This window comes from Anopheles coluzzii, chromosome 3 (assembly GCF_943734685.1).
Source record: "Anopheles coluzzii chromosome 3, AcolN3, whole genome shotgun sequence".
NCBI lineage: Eukaryota > Metazoa > Arthropoda > Insecta > Diptera > Culicidae > Anopheles > Anopheles coluzzii.
The window spans coordinates 34,556,195-34,577,537 of NC_064671.1; the positions used below are offsets into that span (position 1 = coordinate 34,556,195).

At 45.7% G+C, this 21,343-nt stretch overlaps 3 protein-coding genes across 10 annotated transcripts in view; 1 reads left to right on the top strand and 2 right to left on the bottom strand.

Moving 5' to 3' along the window:
• The window catches only part of LOC120957895 (E3 ubiquitin-protein ligase Ufd4), a 30,770-nt gene extending 28,733 nt beyond the window's left edge, over nucleotides 1-2,037 (bottom strand). For 5 of the 6 annotated variants that reach the window (XM_040380332.2, XM_049609902.1, XM_040380330.2 and 2 more), the window contains exon 1: nucleotides 1,698-2,037. The gene's annotated coding sequence lies outside the window, so the exon portion shown is untranslated. The remainder of the gene's footprint in view (nucleotides 1-1,697) is intronic. The other variant, XM_049609899.1, reaches the window with a different exon arrangement.
• Nucleotides 2,038-2,992: 955 nt separating this feature from the next.
• LOC120958602 (putative E3 ubiquitin-protein ligase UBR7) lies at nucleotides 2,993-4,795 on the top strand. Of its 3 annotated transcripts, none has more exons than XM_040381512.2 (3): nucleotides 2,993-3,191; nucleotides 3,275-3,434; nucleotides 3,515-4,795. In XM_040381512.2, exons 2-3 carry the CDS (start codon nucleotides 3,297-3,299, stop codon nucleotides 4,655-4,657), a joined length of 1,281 nt encoding a protein of 426 aa, XP_040237446.2. In that variant the 5' UTR covers nucleotides 2,993-3,191; nucleotides 3,275-3,296; the 3' UTR covers nucleotides 4,658-4,795. The 3 variants fall into 3 exon arrangements, with proteins under 3 accessions (XP_040237446.2, XP_040237447.2, XP_049465020.1); XM_040381513.2 differs by having other exon boundaries at nucleotides 3,281-3,434; XM_049609063.1 differs by having other exon boundaries at nucleotides 2,993-3,175; nucleotides 3,281-3,434.
• A 1,347-nt stretch (nucleotides 4,796-6,142) lies between these two features.
• LOC120959652 (ETV5-related protein Ets96B-like) lies at nucleotides 6,143-18,827 on the bottom strand. Its single transcript, XM_049608228.1, has 4 exons — nucleotides 18,493-18,827; nucleotides 14,500-15,430; nucleotides 11,468-11,812; nucleotides 6,143-7,952 (listed from the first exon to the last, which is right to left on the bottom strand). Exons 1-4 carry the CDS (start codon nucleotides 18,544-18,546, stop codon nucleotides 6,952-6,954), a joined length of 2,331 nt encoding a protein of 776 aa, XP_049464185.1. The 5' UTR covers nucleotides 18,547-18,827; the 3' UTR covers nucleotides 6,143-6,951.
• Between the last annotated feature and the right edge of the window lie 2,516 nt (nucleotides 18,828-21,343).

Sequence of the window (21,343 nt, forward strand, 5' to 3'; positions counted from 1 at the left end):
AACAAAAAAACGCTCCATCGATTTTTCCATTAATGTCCACTCCAATGTAAAGAGAGTGGCGCGCGTGCGAGTGTGTTCGCCCTGGACAGAAAATCGATCCGTCGTCTATTGTGTGTCAAATCACGTCCAACAAGCAGGACGGGAAGCGACAGTCGTGAAAAGCAACTGTTTACGAACAAACAATCCGCCACCAATGCACCACCTGATACCCCAGCGGGGCAGATACACCAAAGAGAGAGAAAAAGAATGTGTGAGAGAGAAAGCTCAGTGCCAATCTTTCAACTCTGTGTGCGTTTCGCCCTTTTTTGTGGGGCTATTTTTGCAGCAGAGGTGGTGGGCTTTGGGCAACAACACACACATGTTGTTTTTTTTTTGTTGTTTATCGCACACACCGTTGCCTGCCTGCCTGGTGATTTTTCGCCATTTTGACGGCAGAGTGGCCCCGTGGAATCTTGGGTACTGCTGTTGCTGCTGAGCTACAGCTGTACAAATGGAAGATCTGTTTTGCACACACAACACACACGCACACACTCACAAACGCGTGTGTTTCGACAACAATGACTCAGTGAAAAACAGCAAAACACAACACCACTGAGAACGGCGCCGCGCTCTCCTTCTTGCGTAGCATTTGCGCAGAAAACCCGATACAGCAGCAGCACGTTGCAGTAAAACTGGGACAAAAGTGCTATTTGCTCGCGATATATCGCGGACGTTATTAAAATTTTCCGCAGTTCCGAACGTACTATAACTCACTCGGGGTTTTATGGATTTTTAAATGCATACACACACACGCACAATCGTGGAGAAAAGATTCAAAGGTAAAGAGATAACGAATGCACACACACCCGACCATTACGGCCTGCTCCGTCGCTATGGGTTGCGCGCACACTTTGATACCTTTTCGCTCCCATGGTGTGTCTCTCCCCCCTTCATGGCCGTTTTCCTCCATCCCAACCACACAACCATGGAGACAAGCGGAAAGGGCTCTGCTGCTGCTGCTGCTGACATTTCTCTTCACCGATTTTGTTTGACGTGCGCAGCGATAACCATTTCGGTGAAGGTGAGAAAAATAAAAACTCGACAGCAAATTTGCGCTCGGTTGCTCTGCGTGTTATTGTGTATGTGTAAGCTAAACTCTTGCTATACATAACACCCATCTAATCAGCGCCCTTTTTCCCCACTCCTCCTCCTCCTCCACTCGATCGTTCTCTGTCTATCACCGATGATGGATTCAAAACCTGATCTTCTTTCTCTTTGCACACACACACACACACACACACACAAAACGAACGTGTGCCAAGCGCCAAGTGCCTTGAGATCTGCCGCCACCATCGCTCCCTTACAAAAAGAGTTTGCTTCGATTTTCGACGCAGAAAAAGGGGGTGATAAAATTAGATCCTGCTTAGACATGTTCAAACAGGGAACAACCACACACTCTCACACACACACACACACACACACACACACACACACACACACACACACACACACAGAAGGGGGGCACACGGCAGCAGCAGCAGATCGGGAAATTATGCAAGCTTTTCACACATACACACGCACCCGTACCCTACACGGGCGGACTGTGTGTGTACCATTCCCTTTTTTTCATACCGCACTGCCCTCTTTCTCCGTCCCACCCCGAACACACCGACCAACTGTAGCAGTAGCACCAACCATCGAGCAAAATCGAAGATTACCTTTCCCTTTACGATTCCGAGGTTTCGATTGCTTTTTTTTTAATTCGCACCTTTGTGATTCCAGAGCACACACACACAAACACACGCGCGCGCGCTGTATAACGAGAGAGTGGGTACTACGGGCGGGGTGGTGGTACGCGACACTGGTTGGTTCGACTACTGCTTTTCTGCCACTTTTTTGTTTCTTCTGATGAAACGCAGCAGCTTGGGCAGCAGAAAAACGCTGCTTCGGACGAACCCAGTGTGTGCGTGTGCCAACGCGTTTGTGTGTGAATTGGAACTGAACGGGGTGTTCTTCCGCCGAGCTACGACGTGCCTCCCACTTTTGGGAGCGGAAAGGAATTATGAAGCAGATTTTCTGTCGCGGCTACCCGTACAACATGGCGAGGGGTTTTTGACGTTCGAATATCGCTGCATCTCGCTCGAACGCTTCGTTCACCTTTGTACATATCAAGGTGTTTTAAAATGACAATGTGAAATTGCTCAGAGCAAAATGACATTTCTCGATTTGACATAACTGTTCCGGGGGCTCCGGTATAAAAATCGGGGAGGGCTGGTGCGGGGTAATGAAATTTGTATGCAGAGAGCGACAGATGTCTCCCACAATGTCGCCCAGCAAAAGCGATAAAAATCAACCTTCTAAATACATTATCCTTGGTCCATATGCCTTTCGTTGTGTTGGTGACAATGTAGGCCCGTAGCAACGCTCATCAGATGCGATTTTATCGGACGAAATTTATATGCGATTTGACAGATACTGTCGGACTTGCGATTTCGTTGTACGACGGAATAAAAAAAAATATTTCGTTGGACGCCGCATACGATTCTAACTGTCAAGCTAATTGTGAGGAGTTCGATTGGTACGGTAAGAAATCTGGAACCTATATTGCCTTTTAAAACATCATATATGTTGATCATGTATGAAACATGTTCACTTTTGTTTACCTATTCGAATTCCGTCAACACCCACGCTTGTTTGATATAGCTTCGTAACGGCATCACACGCGAATGGCCTCGACAGAACTGGCGCAAAATAAATTCATCAATAAGAGCACCGTTAAAAGTGTATTTTTTTTTTGCCACCAACACAATCGCACACCAACTCGAGCCTTTTGGTGGCCATTTGAACCCTCATAAACCCACGCAACGACTTACAATAACGCTCGCAAGCGAGGGAAAATCGCTCCGTTTTGGAGCGTTGACGAGCTCGCAAAAACCGATTTTTTCCTGCGGGATTTGACGCAATGTGTTTATCTTGGTCAATGCGTTCGATTCTGCAAACAGCTAGACCGGCCAGTTTGACAGCTGTCAGGCAACAATTTTGTTTGGCGCTTGTGCATCTCAATTTCGCGGAATCTTTGTCTGGATAAACTGTTTTGCCTAAAATTTCGTTCGCACCATTGAGCGTGGAATGCTTTAAATTTCGTGTAAAACAGCTCGCTAAAACTCGTGCGATTAGTGCTATTTATTTTGTAAAGGTTAGGAAGTGTTCTGGTATGTTTTTTTCTTCTACGATGTAGTCCACAAGATGGAAGCTTGCTAATTGACTGCAACGATTTTTTTTCTCACACCCCCAGGAACAGCTGGGCTAACTACAAGATGGAACAAAAGGCGGAACAAGACCAGGATACGTCCTACGTGACGATGCCGGACATTTTGCAGGAGCAGGAAGAGCTGGAAGAAACATCGCGTGCCGTGTTGGGTGGGTCGGACGAAAAGAATTGCACCTACACGAAGGTAGGTGGAGTGGAATGCGTAAATAGTTGGCCCCGTGGGAAAAGTGTAACGCTCGCTCTCTTTGTCTCTCTCTCCCACAGGGATACGTTGGCCGGCAAGCACTGTACGCCTGTTTGACCTGCGTCCCGGAAGCGCGGGGTATCGAGTCGAAGCGCAGCGGCATCTGTTTGGCCTGCTCGCTGCAGTGCCACGACAATCACGAGCTGCTGGAGTTGTACACGAAGCGTCACTTTCGGTGCGATTGCGGTGGGCCGCGCATGCCGGAGGTGAAGTGCAAGCTGGAACCGCGCAAGGAGGAAGCGAACGACCGGAACCGGTACGATCAAAACTTCTCCGGCCTGTACTGCGTCTGCCACCGGCCGTACCCGGATCCGGACGATGACGTGCAGGACGAAATGGTCCAGTGCGTGGTGTGCGAGGATTGGTACCACATGCGGCACCTCGACTTGGACGAGCCAAAGAGCTCGAAGGACTACGGGGAGATGGTGTGTGGTGGGTGCATGGAAGCGAATCCGTTTTTGCAGAATTATGTGGGCAAAATTGAAGACCCGAACAAAACGACGCTCGACGATACGGTGCAGGTGGATGTGACTGGGTTGGACGAATCGAATGTAACGACCGCTGCTGCTACCGCTACAGCTGACGCCGCTGCTGATGATGATGACGCAGAACAGGACACAGCCGGACCGAGCGAACCAAAGCAACGTCGGCTGGATGATTCGAAAGCACCGGCAGGGGAGGAGCCACAGAAGCAAAAGGAAGAACCAGCAGTTTCGCTGGACATCTGCACCAAACCTGTGGTGGTGGCGGATGGAGAGAAAGCTTACAAGAAGGGTGCAGCGTTCTGGGTCGAAGGATGGCGCAAGTATCTGTGCCAGTGTAAGGCATGCGTCGAGCTGTACAAGAAGCATGGCGTCGAGTATCTGCTGGACGAGCAGGACACGGTGAAGTATTACGAGGACGTCGGTAAGCAGAAGCACGGCTCGAACGGTTCGGCCTACGAGCAGGGCATGCAGATGTTGGGCCAGCTGGATCGGGTCACGCAGGTCGATATGCTGACGGAGTACAATCGCATGACGAGCAGGTTGCGCGAGTTTCTGGACCAGTTTGTTACGAACCAGCAGGTCGTGACGCGTGACGATATTAACGAGTTCTTTGCCAAGCTCAATAAGGAGCGCCGTGAGTCGGGCAGTAGCGGCCCGCCGCCGTACTTCTGTCGCTAAGTCAAGACACATTCCCACAAACGAACAAAAGCAAGAAAAATGTATCTCGTAATGTATTATTGAACTTACTTACTTTACTCCTCGCCAGCGTATGGTCTATATATTTAAATAAAAACAGTTCTTACTTTGTACTACTAATCTGAGGAAGTATTGTCTGCTGTAAGGAGCTGAATGTTATGGAAATAGGAGATTGAGTATGCTGCACGGCCTCATCTTCAATGTTCTTTACTAGATCCGGTCATAAGGTATTACGGTCTTGTGGTAGGTACGATCTTGTGGTCTAGGTTCAGTTCGATCTCAAGGGGGCCAAGGGGGCGATTTGATATTCTGAAAAGTTGAACCGGATGTGAAGAGCAATCATGAACATTGTAAGACTATAGCGCAGTGCTCTCCAACCTGTGGTCCGTGGCTTTAACAGACGTAGTCATATTTTTGTTCACAAACTTTGAGCTAAATCTACAAAATGTACGTCCTCATTGCAAGTGGCCCGTGGCAAAGGTATTTTCAAACCCAAGGGGTCCGCGAGTCAAAAAAGGTTGGGGAGCACTGCTATAGCGGACTTTCAGGAGAATTAGTTTTCGAGATATATTTCGAGATACATATGATATATTGTAGGGTCTCTAAGTCTTCAGCTTCTTAGAACATGGTGAGAGTGGTAGTATGCACGACTTCCCTGTGCAATGCGTCCCCGGACATCGCTGCGGATATCGTTTTCTGAAGTTACAAACGTCCCAAGATAGTGGAACTCCTCCACCACATCGAAGCCAAGTCATCTGCGAAGCCAAGAAATTGGACGGATCAAACTGTTCGAGTCTTATTCCTATGTGTCCCTGCATCTATTTCAGAAATTTGCTTCAATGTTGGCCTATGAGTTAATTCTAGACTTTCTGAGGTACAGAGAAACATTCTAGATTCAACATCTCTGACCCTAGCCAACGACATCCGTGGCACGATCCTCTACCGATATTTCCAATTTCTTAGCTTCGCGGATGACATCGATATCATCGGCAGGAACACAGCGAAGGTGTGTGATGCGTACACTCGACTCAAACGCAAAGCATCAAATATTGGATTGAGAATCAATGCGACGAAGTACCTGCTTGCCGGAGACTCAGAAGACCATCTGGGAAGCAGTGTATTAGTTGACGGCGACAATCTCGAGGTAGTAAAGGAGTTCTGCTATCTCGAGACGGTCGTTACTTGGGACAACGACAGCAGCAGAGAAATCCATACTATGGGCTTCACCGGCTGCTGAGATCCAGATGACTTCGAGTCCGCACGAAATGGGAAATATATTGCACATTGATTCTTTATGGACAAGAGCAGGACTCTTGTTATATTTAGGACATGGTCCAGGAGACCATCCGAGCGGAGGATACAAATGCTATAGGCGTGTTTGAGCGATGGATACGTCAGTAAAAGCTGTCAGTAAAAGCGCGAGCTTGCTGAGCTGTACGGTGAACCAAGCACCCTGACGGTGACGAAGGCTGGCAGGATACGATGGCTGGGGCATGTCATGAGGATGCCGGACTCATACCCCACCAAGAAGGTGTTCGACAGCGATCACCATAAGACGCAAGGGTTCGCGAACTCGATGACACGATGACTCGATGGCTCGATCGACAGCGAACTCGATGGCTGGATCAGGTGTAGATCGAAGATCGACGGCCTGTCACGGCCAAGCTACACGTACCGGACGACATCGGACGATGCCATAAAACGTAGGACCGCAGACAAGAGATTCGCGTCGGGCCGGGCCGTGTCGGATCACAGCGGGCCGTTTTGTATGGGATTTGACAGTTGGCGTTAACGGATTTATGGCATCGTCCGATGTCGTCCGGTACGTGTAGCTTGGCCGTGAGAGATCGGGTGTCTACATGGATGGGTATATTAGCTGGAGCCAAGAACCGTGCATCCTGGAGAATTATTGTTGACCGGGCCATGTCACATCGAGAAGCTCTGATCCTAATCCCGCCTTTAGTATGTTTCTCCGGCTCAGTATCTTTCCAATCTTTTAATCTGTACTTTGTTTCATATTTTAATGCAAGAAGCGAGATGTAAGTAAGGTCTTCCATGAACCAGTGTTCAGTTAAATACTCTTTATTGCTTTTCATTCAGTAAAACAGACTCACGCCCGGGGATCGGGGTGACTAGCAAGATCCCCGTCTTTGAGTGCCTCACTTCCAGTGGCCTACCTTCCACCCTCGTTGAGCAAACATCATATGTACGTATGTGATTCTGTTCATAGTTTAAGCGCCACCACAAACCGACCAATAGCACCACCGTGTTTCGTTTCAGCCGCTTTGGTTGTACCCGCTCGAGCTCCCGTTGAAGTATGCGTGCCTATCGACCTCATCCGTCCCATCGCCGCCAACCAACTGACCCCCACCGGTCGCATTATGACCGCCGCAGCTAGGTGAAGACGACGTCCCACCGTGATGAGGCGCGTGTGACAACGGACCATCCATTCCCGTAGTGCCACCGCCACACGAAACAGCCGTCTGCCCACCGGATGTCCCGTACGCCATGTTGAACAGTGCCTCCGGGTCGCACACAAACTTGTACACGTACCGCTCGCCGGCCACCTTCTGCATGATGCCCTTCTCGTAGTAGTAGCGCAGACTCCTCGACAGCTTGTCGTAGTTCATGGCGGGTCGGTTCTTCTGGATGCCCCAGCGCCGTGCGACCTCCTCCGGTTCGACCAGCTTAAACTCCATGCCCCGACCCGTCCACGCGATACAGCCCGCGCTGGATGCGGGCTCGTCGAGCAGGGCGACCAGAAATTGCCACAGCTGCAGCGATCCTCGCCGTTGATGGAGCGTTCCATTGGCGGGTTGCAGTGCGCCCAGTGGTGATGGGTTGGTCGTGGTGGTAATGCTCGCGATGGAAGCGGACGCACCACCACCACCACCACCGCCGGCACCGGTACAGTAATCCGTTTCACTGGATGTGACAATATCGGAGGGTTGACGGTACGGGTAAGGTCCACCACCGCCACCAGTGCCGCCGGGTAAGGTCGTTTGATGGTGAAACGGATCCGTTGCATGGGAAATGTCACCCTGCGGTACACCGTGGTGGCCACCGCCGATCGTGAGGGAGTGCTGATGGTGATGTTCCAGTGATGCTGCGGCCACGGCGGCCGACGCCAGATGGGAGGTCGAGTCGGGAAAGATGGAGTGTTGTGGGACGAGCTGGGGCGGGGAAGACTGCTGGCTCTGCTGTAGCTTGAGCGAGGTGTACAGGGGGTCGGAAAACATACGCTCCGAGTAGGAGTGCCAAGCCGCGGCCGCTGATACTGTAACGAAAACGGGAAAAGAGAGAGAGAGAGAGAACACTAGATGAGCTTGTGTAGCAAGATATTCAATCCAAGTAACCAAGGTAACGCTTCTCCGCACGCTTTAATGCAAGGATCTTTCGTCAGAAATGCTTCCAGAGACGAGCTGCTGGCAGTTGGGCAATGCATTTTTAATATCGCTAATAGAAAAGGCAGGAGTGCTTTTTGGAGCACCCAGTGCCCTGTGTTTCGGACGGGCTGTACATGCGCCAACCTGTCGGTAATCGGATTTTCGCCTCGCGCTGCACAGGTAAAATGGTGCCGAATGCCAGAATTCCGTCGGGATTACTCCGGCTGTTAGCCCTCTTTAGCCACTGCCATCATGCTGATGGTGCTGATGCAATATTCAACGGTGGATGGACAGGGGTTTTAAGCCGTAAAAAAGCCAATGCGAGGAATTCGGTCCAGCATTCTTTATCTCGAACTGGGAAGATTTGTGAAATCTGAAATGGATGGGTGAACTGGTGACTTCAACGTGGAACTGGTTTGGATTCAACGTGGAAGCGATGGGAGCTGGGTCGTCCGCGGAGAAGGAAGGTGGTAGTGACTTCAATTAGAAGCTTCATTTCATTTATATCAATTATGTAGACAAACAATTAGCTGCTCGTTTTGTGGCGATTCATCTCCCCTGCCGCCCATTAGCGGGAATTTTACATGCTTTTACCAAAGAACGGGGGAGTAGCCTTGTGCCATACGGGGCCTGTTGCAAATTTAATCGCTTGGCATTGTTTTCATTCCTCCCCTGCCTTTCAACCGACAGCGCCTTACCCTTTTGTTACCCTTTCGATAGTGACGAGGTGTCCGGAGGGCCCTTGTACCAGTTGTGTAGAGGTTGCGCGGTGGTCCTCCCCCAGATCACACGATTAAATGTGTTTTTGTTGCGTAAACAAGTGGCTCATAAGCGGTGTGCGAGTGGGCGCTCCGTTGGACGGGAATTTGGGTCCAGGGAACTCGACGGAACACCAACGCACACACACAAACCAAGGGTATGGTGTTATTTTATGCTTCACTCGCTTTTGCGCTCCTGGGAGTGAGCAGCAGGGGAAGCAGCAGGGAGGACGGGTTGTTTTCCCGAAAGGGATAAATTTCCCAACCAGCAAAGACTTGAGCGTGACGGGAAAGTCACTGATACGAGCTGGGTGAAGGGTGCTAATGCTAATGAAATGTTTGGCCACGCGTACGGCGGTATCACCCCTTTTTCGCCAACCCGCGGGGATTGCACGAGAGAGAGAGAGAGAGAGAGAGGTGTGATGGTGGTAGAAGGGCAAACGGTTGCGAGGGGAAAGGTTTAATGTAAAATTATGAATAATAAATGGTTCGTAATGCTGATACTTTTTGGTAGAAGCAGGTAAAGTTGGTCGTTACGCTGTACACAACAATTCCTCGATAAAGGGTACGCACATCATGAGGGCAAAGGCTCAATTTTACTGACAAAATTAACCGAACAACTAATGAATTGTAAAATAAACAATAACACAAAATTGTAAATAAATGTAATCATCTTTTGACTTTATTTAATACACGTTCGGAACAAAGCCATGGCAAAGTTATATAAAATTAATCTCTATCTATACCGAGCAACAGATACAAGTACAGTTTGCTTATCTTTGAATTAAATAGCTTCACAAAACTCTCACCAATAATAAGGATAAAAGGAAAAATACACTCGTAGGAAGTTGCTAAGCGCCTAAATGTATGTAATTTTAATTTACGTTATATTTTCTTTGCTTTATAAACCATGAAAAAAGACAATTTAAGTAGTTAGTTATGGAATCAATCGTTTAAAATTCATTTAATGAAACATTTCTAATACTAAATCAAGAATAAATAAATAACTAGTGACAAGACAAGCAAAAGATTAATTTCATTGAAAGCAATGCATAACTTTAGGCGTTGCAAATCAAGAGTAAAGTCCAATGCATGGGTTTGTGAGCCTTATTTCTTACATGAAGGCTCGGCATTGATACCAAATAACTTATTGTCAAGCACAATCAGTTCCTGATAGAAAACCCCCGCCCACCTCAAAATTCACCTATATTGTCAAAAGAAATTTTAAATTCAGGCTCTAGATAAGCTTTATTATCTATTGCTGGCACAAACCCAAACAATAGCACTCAATAGAGCGCCTTTTCCTCTTTCACCGATTGTTTAGCGGCACTCTTACCGATATGCAAATACGATTGTTGCCTTTCAATAACCACTAATCGGGAAAGTCAATCAGATTAATTTAAAAAAGCAAAAAAACCGCACCATGGATGCGAATTAAAGAGCGCTCTCTAGCTTGCCCACACCAACGCGCTGGTAAGAGTTTTTTTCACTCACTCCAAATTAGATTTTCCTTCAACCAATATCGCGGATCGCAACGCGTTTCTTTTTCACCTTTCACCACAAACAAACATAGCAAAAAAACGAAAAAAAACCCACGCGAAGCTGAAAAGCTATCCCACCTTTCTAATAGCACCAGCTTCACAGCATTGACACACGATCGGCAATGAATATTAATATTCACAATTCCGCGCTTTCCACAATCTGTTCGAGTGTGCCGACGGAAAGCAAAATAAAAAATTACCATTTCTGGGTTCAGTTTTTTCCTTTCTCTCTCTCTCTCTCTCTCTCTCTATCTCTCTCTCGTTTTATAAATTCTACAACCCACCCTGATGTCGTCTGATGTCGCGAAAAGTTTTGCATGTCGCGCAAAAGAACCGTGTCGCGCTAAAGAGCACCGCGCCAAAACGAAATCCAATTTGTACCGAAAACCATGTGCTCAGGCTGAATGAACCATTAACAATACACACACACACACACACACCTTCATTGAGATCGAAGTGTGTGACGATGTTTTACACATTCCAACGCCTGGTTTTGGGTGGGATGTTTCGGGATTTTTATGCTTCCGTTGTGGGATTTTTTGTGCCTGCCAGGTGGATTAAGAGGAAGATGTCACACTTGCACCAAACATATTTGTCACCGATTCGCGGGGGTTGTTTATCCTTCCCACACCCCAAAATCCATCCAAAGTCAAGTGTCTCACTAGTGAAGAGTGTGTGTATGTGTATGAAATTTCACCCCTCTGGTCTTACAAGACTCTTGAACGACTCTTGTTTCCCGTGTCCCCTTTTTTATGCTTCCTTTTTTCCTTGCGTTAGTCTAAGAAAGAGGGAAGAGAGTGCTCGCAGTGTAGAAATTAAATTATGTGGCAATTTTGATTCGCGATTATTCATCTGTTGATTGTGCCCGAGGGGACACAGGGTAAATAGTGTGGGAAAATGGTGATACTTTTTTCGCGAAAATTTACCGCGAAAGCGATGTCGATGAGTTGATTTTCATTCGCAAACCAATTTGGTAGTCAATTTTGGTTACATTTCCGTTCTGGCGGGTCGCGTTTTTCTTATCCTTGCCGTTGCGCGACCAAGGCCCTTTACAAAGGGGGCTGGACGACACGCTTTTAAGACGATGTGTGTGTGTCTCTTACTTACCATCGCTCGGTTCCCGCTTGACTAGCTGCGGTGGTGTGGAAAGCCGGTAGCAGTAGGCGGCGGCCGTGGCAGCCGGATGTGCGGTGGCAGGGGTGGTCGCGAAATCGAAAAACGCCGAGCGCTCGTTGCGTATGTTTTTTGTCCCTGCATCCATGGGGAGGGCAGTGGGAAGTCGGATGACCAAGAGACCAGGGCCAGGTGATACCAGGAATGGAAAGAAAGAAAAATGATAATAAAAGATGAACGAAAAGTGTATATGCACACACACACAGTCTCTTTCAAGACGAAGATGGCCAACAATTTGCTTCGAGATTGAACTTCCGTTTCCATTTGGCGGAGGCGGTTTTTGTTATTTGGGAAAGAGCGTTTGAGCGAGAGAGAGAGAGAGAGAGAAAGAGAGAATGATTCCAAATCGCTTATGATGACGGCCAAAGAGCAACCGGGACAAAGACAGGACACACACTGAAAGCCATTAAAAGGTGAACAGATGACACACTTACAGCGCGGCACATACATGCGCCCTGTCCTATTCGTTCGGGGTTAGAATGCTGCCAACCGCCAAACCGCCCCGTGCACACTACCCGGAGAGCGCACCGAAAACGGAGGCCCGCCCGCTGTGCCGGAATATTAAAGTTCTTTGTGTAATTTAGTCTTTGATTATCTTGTTGCGTCGAAGAAAAAGTCAACTGTTGTTCGGCAAACGACGACCCATTCCGGGGGAGGCAAGCGCGCTAGCGCGGAAAACTGTTAAGTTTTTTTCTTCTTTTTCATCTTACAACACAAACGTCAACAGTTGGGAGCGGGTGAGTTGGGGTACTACCATCTTCGCTGGGACTTTTGACTGGGTCTGCTGGTGAAAGGTCGTGCAGATCGGTTTAATGTGGGAAAAACCTCATTGTTCGGCGGTGTCATGCAGCGAAACTCTTGCAGAGTTTGCTTGATGTTTTTTGAGTGCCGGAAAGATGCTTCAAAGAGCATACAACTATTTACTTTGTCATTTTTTTACTGTATAGAATGTTAAACGGCTGTTGAAAACATACACTTAGAAATAGTAAGACCACTAACGGGCATTTGCCTTACGCATTGCATAATTTTTGGCGTATGTTAGAAGTTTGCGCCTAGCGTTATGCAATGGGCTTATAAAAGATGTCTTACGCATTGCAAAATGTGCTCACACAAGTTGTCTTCTCATGAGGTCTTATAATATGTTCTTTTTTAACATTTTAGGAATACCGTAACCGTATTTTTACATAAATAGAGGCGTATGTTTTAAGTTTATCGTCTAGATTTATGCAATCAGCTTATTAAAACATTCTTCTCACACTTACACACAGTTATCTTATTGTTTTTTGTTTACTTTTGTTACACAAACCGTAATTGTTGCAGGTTCGACGCTTTCTCTTGTGATCATTTCATAGATTTTTCATAGTGGAGATAGTTCATATCGCATACAAGAGGTTCAGCTCACATGAGACACAAATCTGGGACGGGTATAATGTAAAGCCATACCATACACAGCTGTACGAAATGACTGACTATCCAGGATGGTTACAGTAATACCGAAAGAACTCATATGAAATTAAAGCGGAGCGAATATGTGAAGGAATGTGAAGCGCCCAAAGGTATGCAATATGGAAAAGTAGATTCCAGGTATCAATTGAGTATTAGTTAATTAACTAACAACGCTTTCAGTTTACTAATTCTTCTTCTTCTTTTGACTTAAAAACCGTTGGCGTCTTGGGTTCAAGCCCCGAATAGACCGTGACGTATGGGGACGTAGGACTGACTATCCTGCTATGGTAACAATAAGTCACTAAAAGCCTAGCTCACCTCACAAGTGGGTACAGGCTTGACCGACAGCGGTTGTTGTGCCAAAGAAGAAGAAGAACCGTTGGTGGTCAATGCCTGCCTGTACCCACTTGTGGGCTTGGCTTTCAGTGACTCATGGATTACAGTGACCCATATCAGGATAGTCAGTCCTACGTATGACGGCACGGTCCACTTGGGGCTTGAACCCATGACGGGCATGTTGTTAAGTCGTACTAGTTGACGACTGTACCACGAGATCGGTTTCAGTTTACTATTTGTAGCTATTCCACAACCTTTGTGAAGTATATTCTTAAAATAAATTATAATAATAAATAAATAAGAATTTGCATACTTTCAGGCGCTTACAATCTTTTTCCAAATTTAATGTGTGAAAAGCATACCAAACGTCACTTTTGTAGTATTTGCCAGTAAGTATAATTGCCAACTACACTATCCCACAAAACATGGTGGTTTTAAATATTGTTCAATGAACCACTTTGAAATGAACACAAAAAGCCGATTGTTTTTGTATCGCATAGAATCGAACACCTCCACAAATCGATCCCAACCAAACGTTCCACCAATTCACCCTCCATCGAGCGTATCCTTTATCAACAATAGTTTTATTTGCTATTAAGCTTAAAATAACTTCACCAACCGTAAGCATACGTCGATTTAATATGCTCATAGCCTGGAGCAGGAGTTCGCAACGATGCGGCAGCCAGCTCGTGGCCCACACTACACCAGCGTTGTTTGACTGTTGTACTGTTAATTGAATTTATTTTCCAATAAAATGTATGAGAATCTTCTCGATGGTGTAGACCTCGCACCGAACCAGTAGACGACGCCCTGAAGGCCTACCCAAGAGGAGGACGTTGGCCATTGGAGGATGGTACGAAAGGGATGCAACTCTATTTGCATTGCGCAGCCGGCCGTACACGCGTGGCGATCCGTTGCGTTCCTTCGATATTGTAACTGGCCGCGGATCCATGGCTGCGCGCTGGGATGAAAATGTCAATATTTGAGGCTCTACTCTTTCCCTCTCTCTCTCTCTCTCTCTCTCTCTCTCTCTGTTTGTATCTTTCACTTCCAAAAGTCAATAAAAAATAGGCCAAACATACTCCGGACCGAGCCGTATTGTAAATAATTTGCTCTAAAATACGAGCAACATTATTAACTTTCTCGGCGTTTCCCGAGCGCGTCCAAACGACCTTTCTACCTACCGTGCTCGTGGCGCAACCCGTAACTGTCACAGCCCTCCTGGATGAAGGTCCCGGCGGCGGCCACTGCCACCGCTGCCGTGGCCGGTGTCCAGGGCAGATGGCCGGTGGTAATGGGCGGCGGCGAAGCGCTCAGATCGCGTGAGTGCGCCCCATGATGCGGATGGTGATGATGGTGATGGTGGTGATGGTGGTGGTGCCGATACCCGGAACTGATCCGATAGTCGGGATAGAAATCTAGAAAGTGTAGCGAAAGGGGTTGAACAATTAAATTAACCAGTGGAGAGAGTGTCCTGCAGTGTCCTTTACCGTTCGTGAGACCGGACGCCGTCGAGGAGGAGTTGGAAGCCGTGTGGAAAGCATTCACATGCGCCAGGGCAAGTGTGCCCGCTGGTTCGGGGGAGTTGGAGAGAGCCTGTCCACTGCTACTTCCATTGCGCGGGTGAGGTTGGTGCTGCTGCTGCTGCTTGCCATTGAGCGTGTGGGACGATGTGGTGGAGTTGCCATCGCTGACCGTTGCTGATGCGCCACGACTGTCCAGATTGTGCTGCTGCTGTTGCGTATGAAGCGACCCATGATCGAGCTGCTGCTGTTGCTGGTGGTGATGATGCAGGTGGTGCGAGTGGTGGAGTAGATAATTGGCCGCTACGGATGAGGCGACCGGTGACGCCAGCGAGGTGGACAGGAAGTCGTGGCCCGCCGTGTGCTGCGACTCGCCGACGGTTGTTGTGCCGAGGACGAGGGTCGTGCTGGTGGTGGCACTGCTACTGCCACCCGTGCCGGCACGGTTGTCACCCCCGCTGACAGAGAGAATCAGTGCGGCCGTGGTCGAGGTTGAGGCTGTCCCGAGCTGTCTTGCGGCAGTGTTGCTGCTGCTGCTGTTGCTGCCGCTCGTGGTCGAGGACGAGGACGCGCCCGTCTCGAGGCTGTCCTGCTGTGCGGCGTAATGCAGTCGTGGAAAAAACAGGGGAGGGAAACACGGGCAAAAGAAAAGAAGATGTAGTCAAACAGTTCAATCAAGGTTATCATTTATCAAAATCTATTCATCCAGCTGCCAGCTTGTGCTAAAAGGGCGTGAGGCGGTTGTAGTCTTTGTAGCGCTGTCCTATCATTTGTTGAAATTATGTCAGAGCTGTTTTTTTTTCTATGTTTATGTTGAGTGACGTGTTTCGGGCTTTTAGCTCGATCAGGTAGACTACATAATAATTCATTATAAATACTATTTTTTGTTTCTCCCTGGCCGTGGAGAGACGAAATAGCTCTACTTGCTGTTATTACAAACTTTTACCATTACACCAGCACCACGGGATGCACCGTAACCGCTTGTGTTCTTCCCTACGGGCGGTCCCGGATTGACAGTGTTAAAGGTAGAGGAAAACGGCAAAGCAGCAAGCAACGATAAAGCCGTACGATGGGCGTACTAAATCGCGGTTCTAATGGCAATGAACATTAGGTTAATCAAATATTTGCTCGATGACATTGCTCGAAGTTCAATTGTGTTAACCGATCTATTTACTAGGCTTGGAGAATGAAAAGGACGACCCAGCGCTCAACCACAAGTCCCCGCGTTCATGAAAAGTTGATTATCTGATGGAGACATCCCCCGGGCTGGAGTGGAATGTGCAAACAATGACGTTGACACGTTGGTAGCCGTTGTCAGGCAGGGCGTTTGGGGGTTGCCCTTTTGTAACATAGACACACACGCACACACACACACACCTTAAGACAATTGTGTTTCGTTGAGGTGTTAACATGGGGCGTCCTGGCCCTTTGCAGACAGACTGACAAACACATACACGCTCAAACACACGTGTTGTATGGTGTCGCTTACGTACGTCACCTCGATAATGATGATCGGGGTCCCCGTTCGGACACTCATTAAGTAATTGGCTTTCGATTGATTCAATAGTGCTCGCCATGAAGTCAACTTGATGCACTGGTAAGAGAAAGGACTTGAAGTGTGTGAATTGCCCCTCGGGAACGTAAGACACTAGTGACGCCCTAGCGGGCGGGTGTCGCGAAACGCAAAAGAAATCGCAACGAGGCGTAAATTGAAAATAGAATTTCCCAGTCGCAGGCTTTCCGCGCCGCGCGAGATTGCGATATCCGGCGCGAGATTGTTTTTGCTTCCGGATCCAACTTCTGCGGATGTTGCGACTCCGCTGGTGATGAGCGATTTTTAACGCCTTTGCAATCCAGGTGGTTGCAATCATTCGAATGGAATTTGTTTCGTTTTGCTAGTTTTTTCCCCTAGCTTTTTTGCCGTTTTATAGCGAAACTAAAACCGGCAAGCCGATCTAGATGGCTTTCTTGGAGGAAATGCAATTAGTTTTAGTGTCAGGGTGTAGTTGCACCAACTATGAAGCTATGCGGTACTACTGCAACAGGATGTTGGTTTGCTACGGAATGTGGCAAGTGTTGATAATTGTTTCCTATAAAATAGATTGTAATCAGAAAATAAACTAATATTGAGCTCTATTTTGCTGTGGAAGCATCCTATTTATGATTTAGTGCCTCTTTACCATTATTCCTTTTGAAATTTTGCTTCACGCGAATGAGACTGCAAGTTTAAATGTTTGCAAAATACAATGGCATTAGTACATGAAGAAGATTTTCCATGAAATATTGCAACATTGTTTGCTGTAATTTCTGAATGCAAATAGCAAAACATTGGTTGATTATCGATCAGCATTTTAAACATAATGTACTCAATTTCTTGCTAAAGATATACGAAATGTAATCAACTTTTACGCTCAAAATATGAATAAAAATCAAAAATTTTCTTTAAAACTTCAAACAATGCTTAAAGTTGTCACATTTTGAAATATATATTTTTAGGAGTACAAGTTAAACATCAAAAGGTTTTTAACAAATCGCTCAAATAAAACAATATGCAATTTTGACTAATCTACAGCGCCCGAATGTATGTTTTATGGCAATGTACCAATAACTCCAACATAATTCTTGCATATCTTTAGGCGTATTGCGACATGGGATCAACGCCATTTGGAACTACTTTTTCATAAAAAAAACAAAATGCCTTGTAAAGAAGATAGTTGTGTATTTGATGTATGAAATTTTAAGAATTAGATTTAAGATGATATATACAAGCAAATGAGGTTCCAAAATCATTTAAACTAGCGTCATGTAGAGAAGGATTTTCTCGAGGGCATCGATATCGGACCGACGGCATGCTCTCGAATTATTCTCAGAGATAACGATCCCAAAAACTGATCATGAATTGCTTTTAAACATTACCGTAACAGTTATTGCTTAATAAAATTGTCTAAACCTTTAAAATATAGAAATACAATAAAATAAAAATATAATTAAAAATATAATCTGACAAAAGCTCATAAAATAAACGACAGCCAATTGGTATCTGTTCTGATCTACACTCAGTAAAGATGTCATCACAACATCACTTAAAGCTGCCAGCCTCTTTGGCCTTCAAGCAAGGAACGCTGGAGATTGAAATGAAAAACCGACGCGAATACATATCTGGTCGATATCATTACGAATGCTCGTTCATCGACTTTCAATTCGTCAAACCGGAAGGAATCAGCGTTTGGAGTGTGCGTGTGTGTGTTTACGTGTATGTATGTCTGTATATCTCGGAGTAAGGACGGAGACACGTAGCATAACACGAAGGGGCCTGAAAAGAGTTGGCCGGGTCTGAAAATCGATAACTTTGCAACATTTTGTCTACATGGCAAAGGTGTGCCATTTCGCCATATGCAGGTGCTGCTGTCGGGCCATAAGCATGTGTGTGTGTGTGCAAGGACATCCTGAAAATTGGCAGCACGAATGAGACATATTCACGTGATGGATGGCACGCCATTAGAGGCAAACGTTCCCCACTTCCGCTGGAGTTTGTACGAAAGTGAATTGAGGCTCTAGAGCTTTTGGACTGTTTTGTGATCATTTTATTGTAGGTGTTAATTTACAAAACACTTTAAAACGCTTAAAGCTTAAAGAACAACTTTAACCACTTACCAAGCGGCCAATCGTCGATTGTATTGGACTAATACTTTGCGCTAATGCGTTCATGATCTCCTCGATGCTAATAAAAACACTTCTTTTCTGGGGGTTTGTATCACACTCACAGAGGTCTTACTTTTGCCATGAATGGAGTGTACCAGATTGTTTTCTCTTGCACTATAAATATTCAAGCAACGTAAAACTTCACTCTCACAAGTTTAACATCACTAGGAATTGTTTAACATACTTTACAGGACACTTTTACGATTTTTAGTATTTTTTAAAACACTTTTTGCTGTTTTTTACTACTCAAAAACATGGCATTCCATTGCGGCTATCTACTCACGGCACATCAATTTAATGTAGCACATTAATGCTTCATCAGCACCAATCCCTAACCAAACTACCGATCCACTCAACGGTATGCGATGAAATACTACGAGCGATAAACTGCTGAACAACGCCATGCTTGCCAGTGAGCAGAACCTGCAGGTTATGCAAATTTTTCCACATCTAGCACGGGTGTATGATAAGGAAGAAGCGTTCAGCACCCCCGTACGAGCCTGCGTGCGAGCAGGTGAACTGGCAGTACGCGTAACCAAGCAGTCAAGTGCGTCCCGGGGAAAAGTGGGCGGTTCTAGCAGCTAACGCGCGAGCTATCGGGATGAGAGTCGGGCAAATGTTGCTTGCGCAACCGTTTTGGGCGTAAGGTCCACCTACCATGGCGTTCAACCTGGGCCGCTCTCGTACCGTAAAGGAACCGAGGCTCGGGTCTCGGAGTGGCTGAGCAAATTTTGGCTTCTCGTCAGTGTAGCTGTTGGCGAATTGTTGGCTGAGCAACAGCACAATAGTGTGATTGTGGTAATGCTGATGGTTACGCAGTATGTTTAACAGTCCCGTGCGTTAAAAGAGACAAACAAACTGTTAACAATGTAACGCAAAAGGAATGTTTTGTGAGCAGCATTGCATAACTTTTTGGCGTATTGCGTTGGGCACTGCGTTGGTGGCAGGTTTAAATTTTGCCTGAAAATATGCAATCTGAGTAGCAAATCAAACAAAACAGCTTTAATATAAAGGAATGAGTATCAATTTACAAAATCAGCCATGTTGCTCTATAGTTTTTAGTTCAACCACTATTCTTTTGCACATTTCCCAACAATCAAACAAACAAACTAGATATTTTAGAACAAAACCAGCATCCTTTACAAGCCATGTTGCTCTAAGTACACTCAACTACAGCAACGAACGGTTGCGTGCTGGTGAGCAAGGGGTTTGCAAATGAGCGTAAAGTGTTTAAATAATTTACCATTAAAAAGCAGCAAAATTCATACCAATTTGATGCATCAAATATTAACGCGTAAACCGTGAGCTATTATATTATTTACCTTTCCACCAGGTGCTAGGGTTGTGTTAGGTTAGCGAGCCCCGTTTCATTATCCCATTTTGTTTCTACCGCTCTGGCTCCCTCTAGTAGGGAAGTAAGGATATAGAGGTCACCATCAAACTGACCACACCGAGTCATACACCCACACATACACGTACACTCATGTCCAATGTTGGAATAAGTGGTTGAGCGGTTTACTGGCAGTTCGTGCAAATGTTGTTGTTTTTTGCTCGGAGAATTTTTCATCCGCTTTAGTTGGAAAATGGGTTTGAAGGAAAGTTTTTCTGCTGTTTTGCTTTGCATATATGCTTCCCTCTTCCGACTCAAACTCACATGCTTCACCAGCCATTGTGTGATATTAATTTTTATTACCATTATGTCACCAGCTTAGAACGGGTGATAATTTTTATGTAATGATTTTAAGCGAGCTTCTATGAAATTAACCTCATACACTATGCAGAGGGCCGCAGTTGAGCTGATGATGTGTGGCTGTGGGCTCCTCGTTTGTGAATAATTGAGGTCGGTGATCTAAATTTATGTGCTCGTGGCGTTCATGGGTCAGTGACGATTTTGTACTATCGATCTGTTCGAGATGCTGTCTCTTTGGAGAGTGTGTGTGTGTGAGAGAGAGAGAGAAGGTAGATGGTAATATAAGCCACAAAACTCAATTTCGAACAGTAGGAGGTATGTTGTTTGGAGGGTTTCATGGTCATCTTGCTCCGTTTCTAATTTGGGTGTGCCTTCCGGGAAGAGGTTGTTCGGATTGTTTCGTTGAGATTGGCAAGTGTGAACCGAAATGACGACCTTGGATGGTAAGTGTGGTATTGAACGCTCCATTACTACTAATTGCACCTACACCAATAGTTCGACTATGAATAATTTATTGCTTTATTTATTCTGTTTTTTTACAATCGTCTTGCCTTCTTATATCTTTAAATTGTTAAAAATTAATTCAAGCTTGAATATTGTTTTATATAAACATCCTTACTTAGGTATATCAGTTATATTTGCTATTCTTAAAAAAATAGTCATTTTAATCATCAATAATCATCATACATTTTAGATATAAAACAAATAAACTCCTCAAAAATCTTTGGTCACTCTGGTAAAAATAAAATAAAAATATAATACCATTGCATACATTTAGGCTTAAAAGTCTAAAAACTCCTAAGCATACAAGGCTTACAAAGGTTTCGTTTTCTTACATGCTAAAATACGTATAAAATGTGATATCGAGTAAATTAAAAGTTAAAATCAAAAATATATCCGTACATGGGTTTAATGCCAAAATTGCATCCTTTGATTTATCATTTTTTGTAAACATAAACACATCCTTGCATTGGGTCTGTCAAGCGCCTAAAGGTATGCAATGTAAAAAGTAAATATACATTTTTAGAAGTAATATGTCGTTTAGTTTATCTCGAAAGTTAAATTACAATAAATTTTTATGTGAAAATATGTATTCCGGCAGAAGGCAAAAAA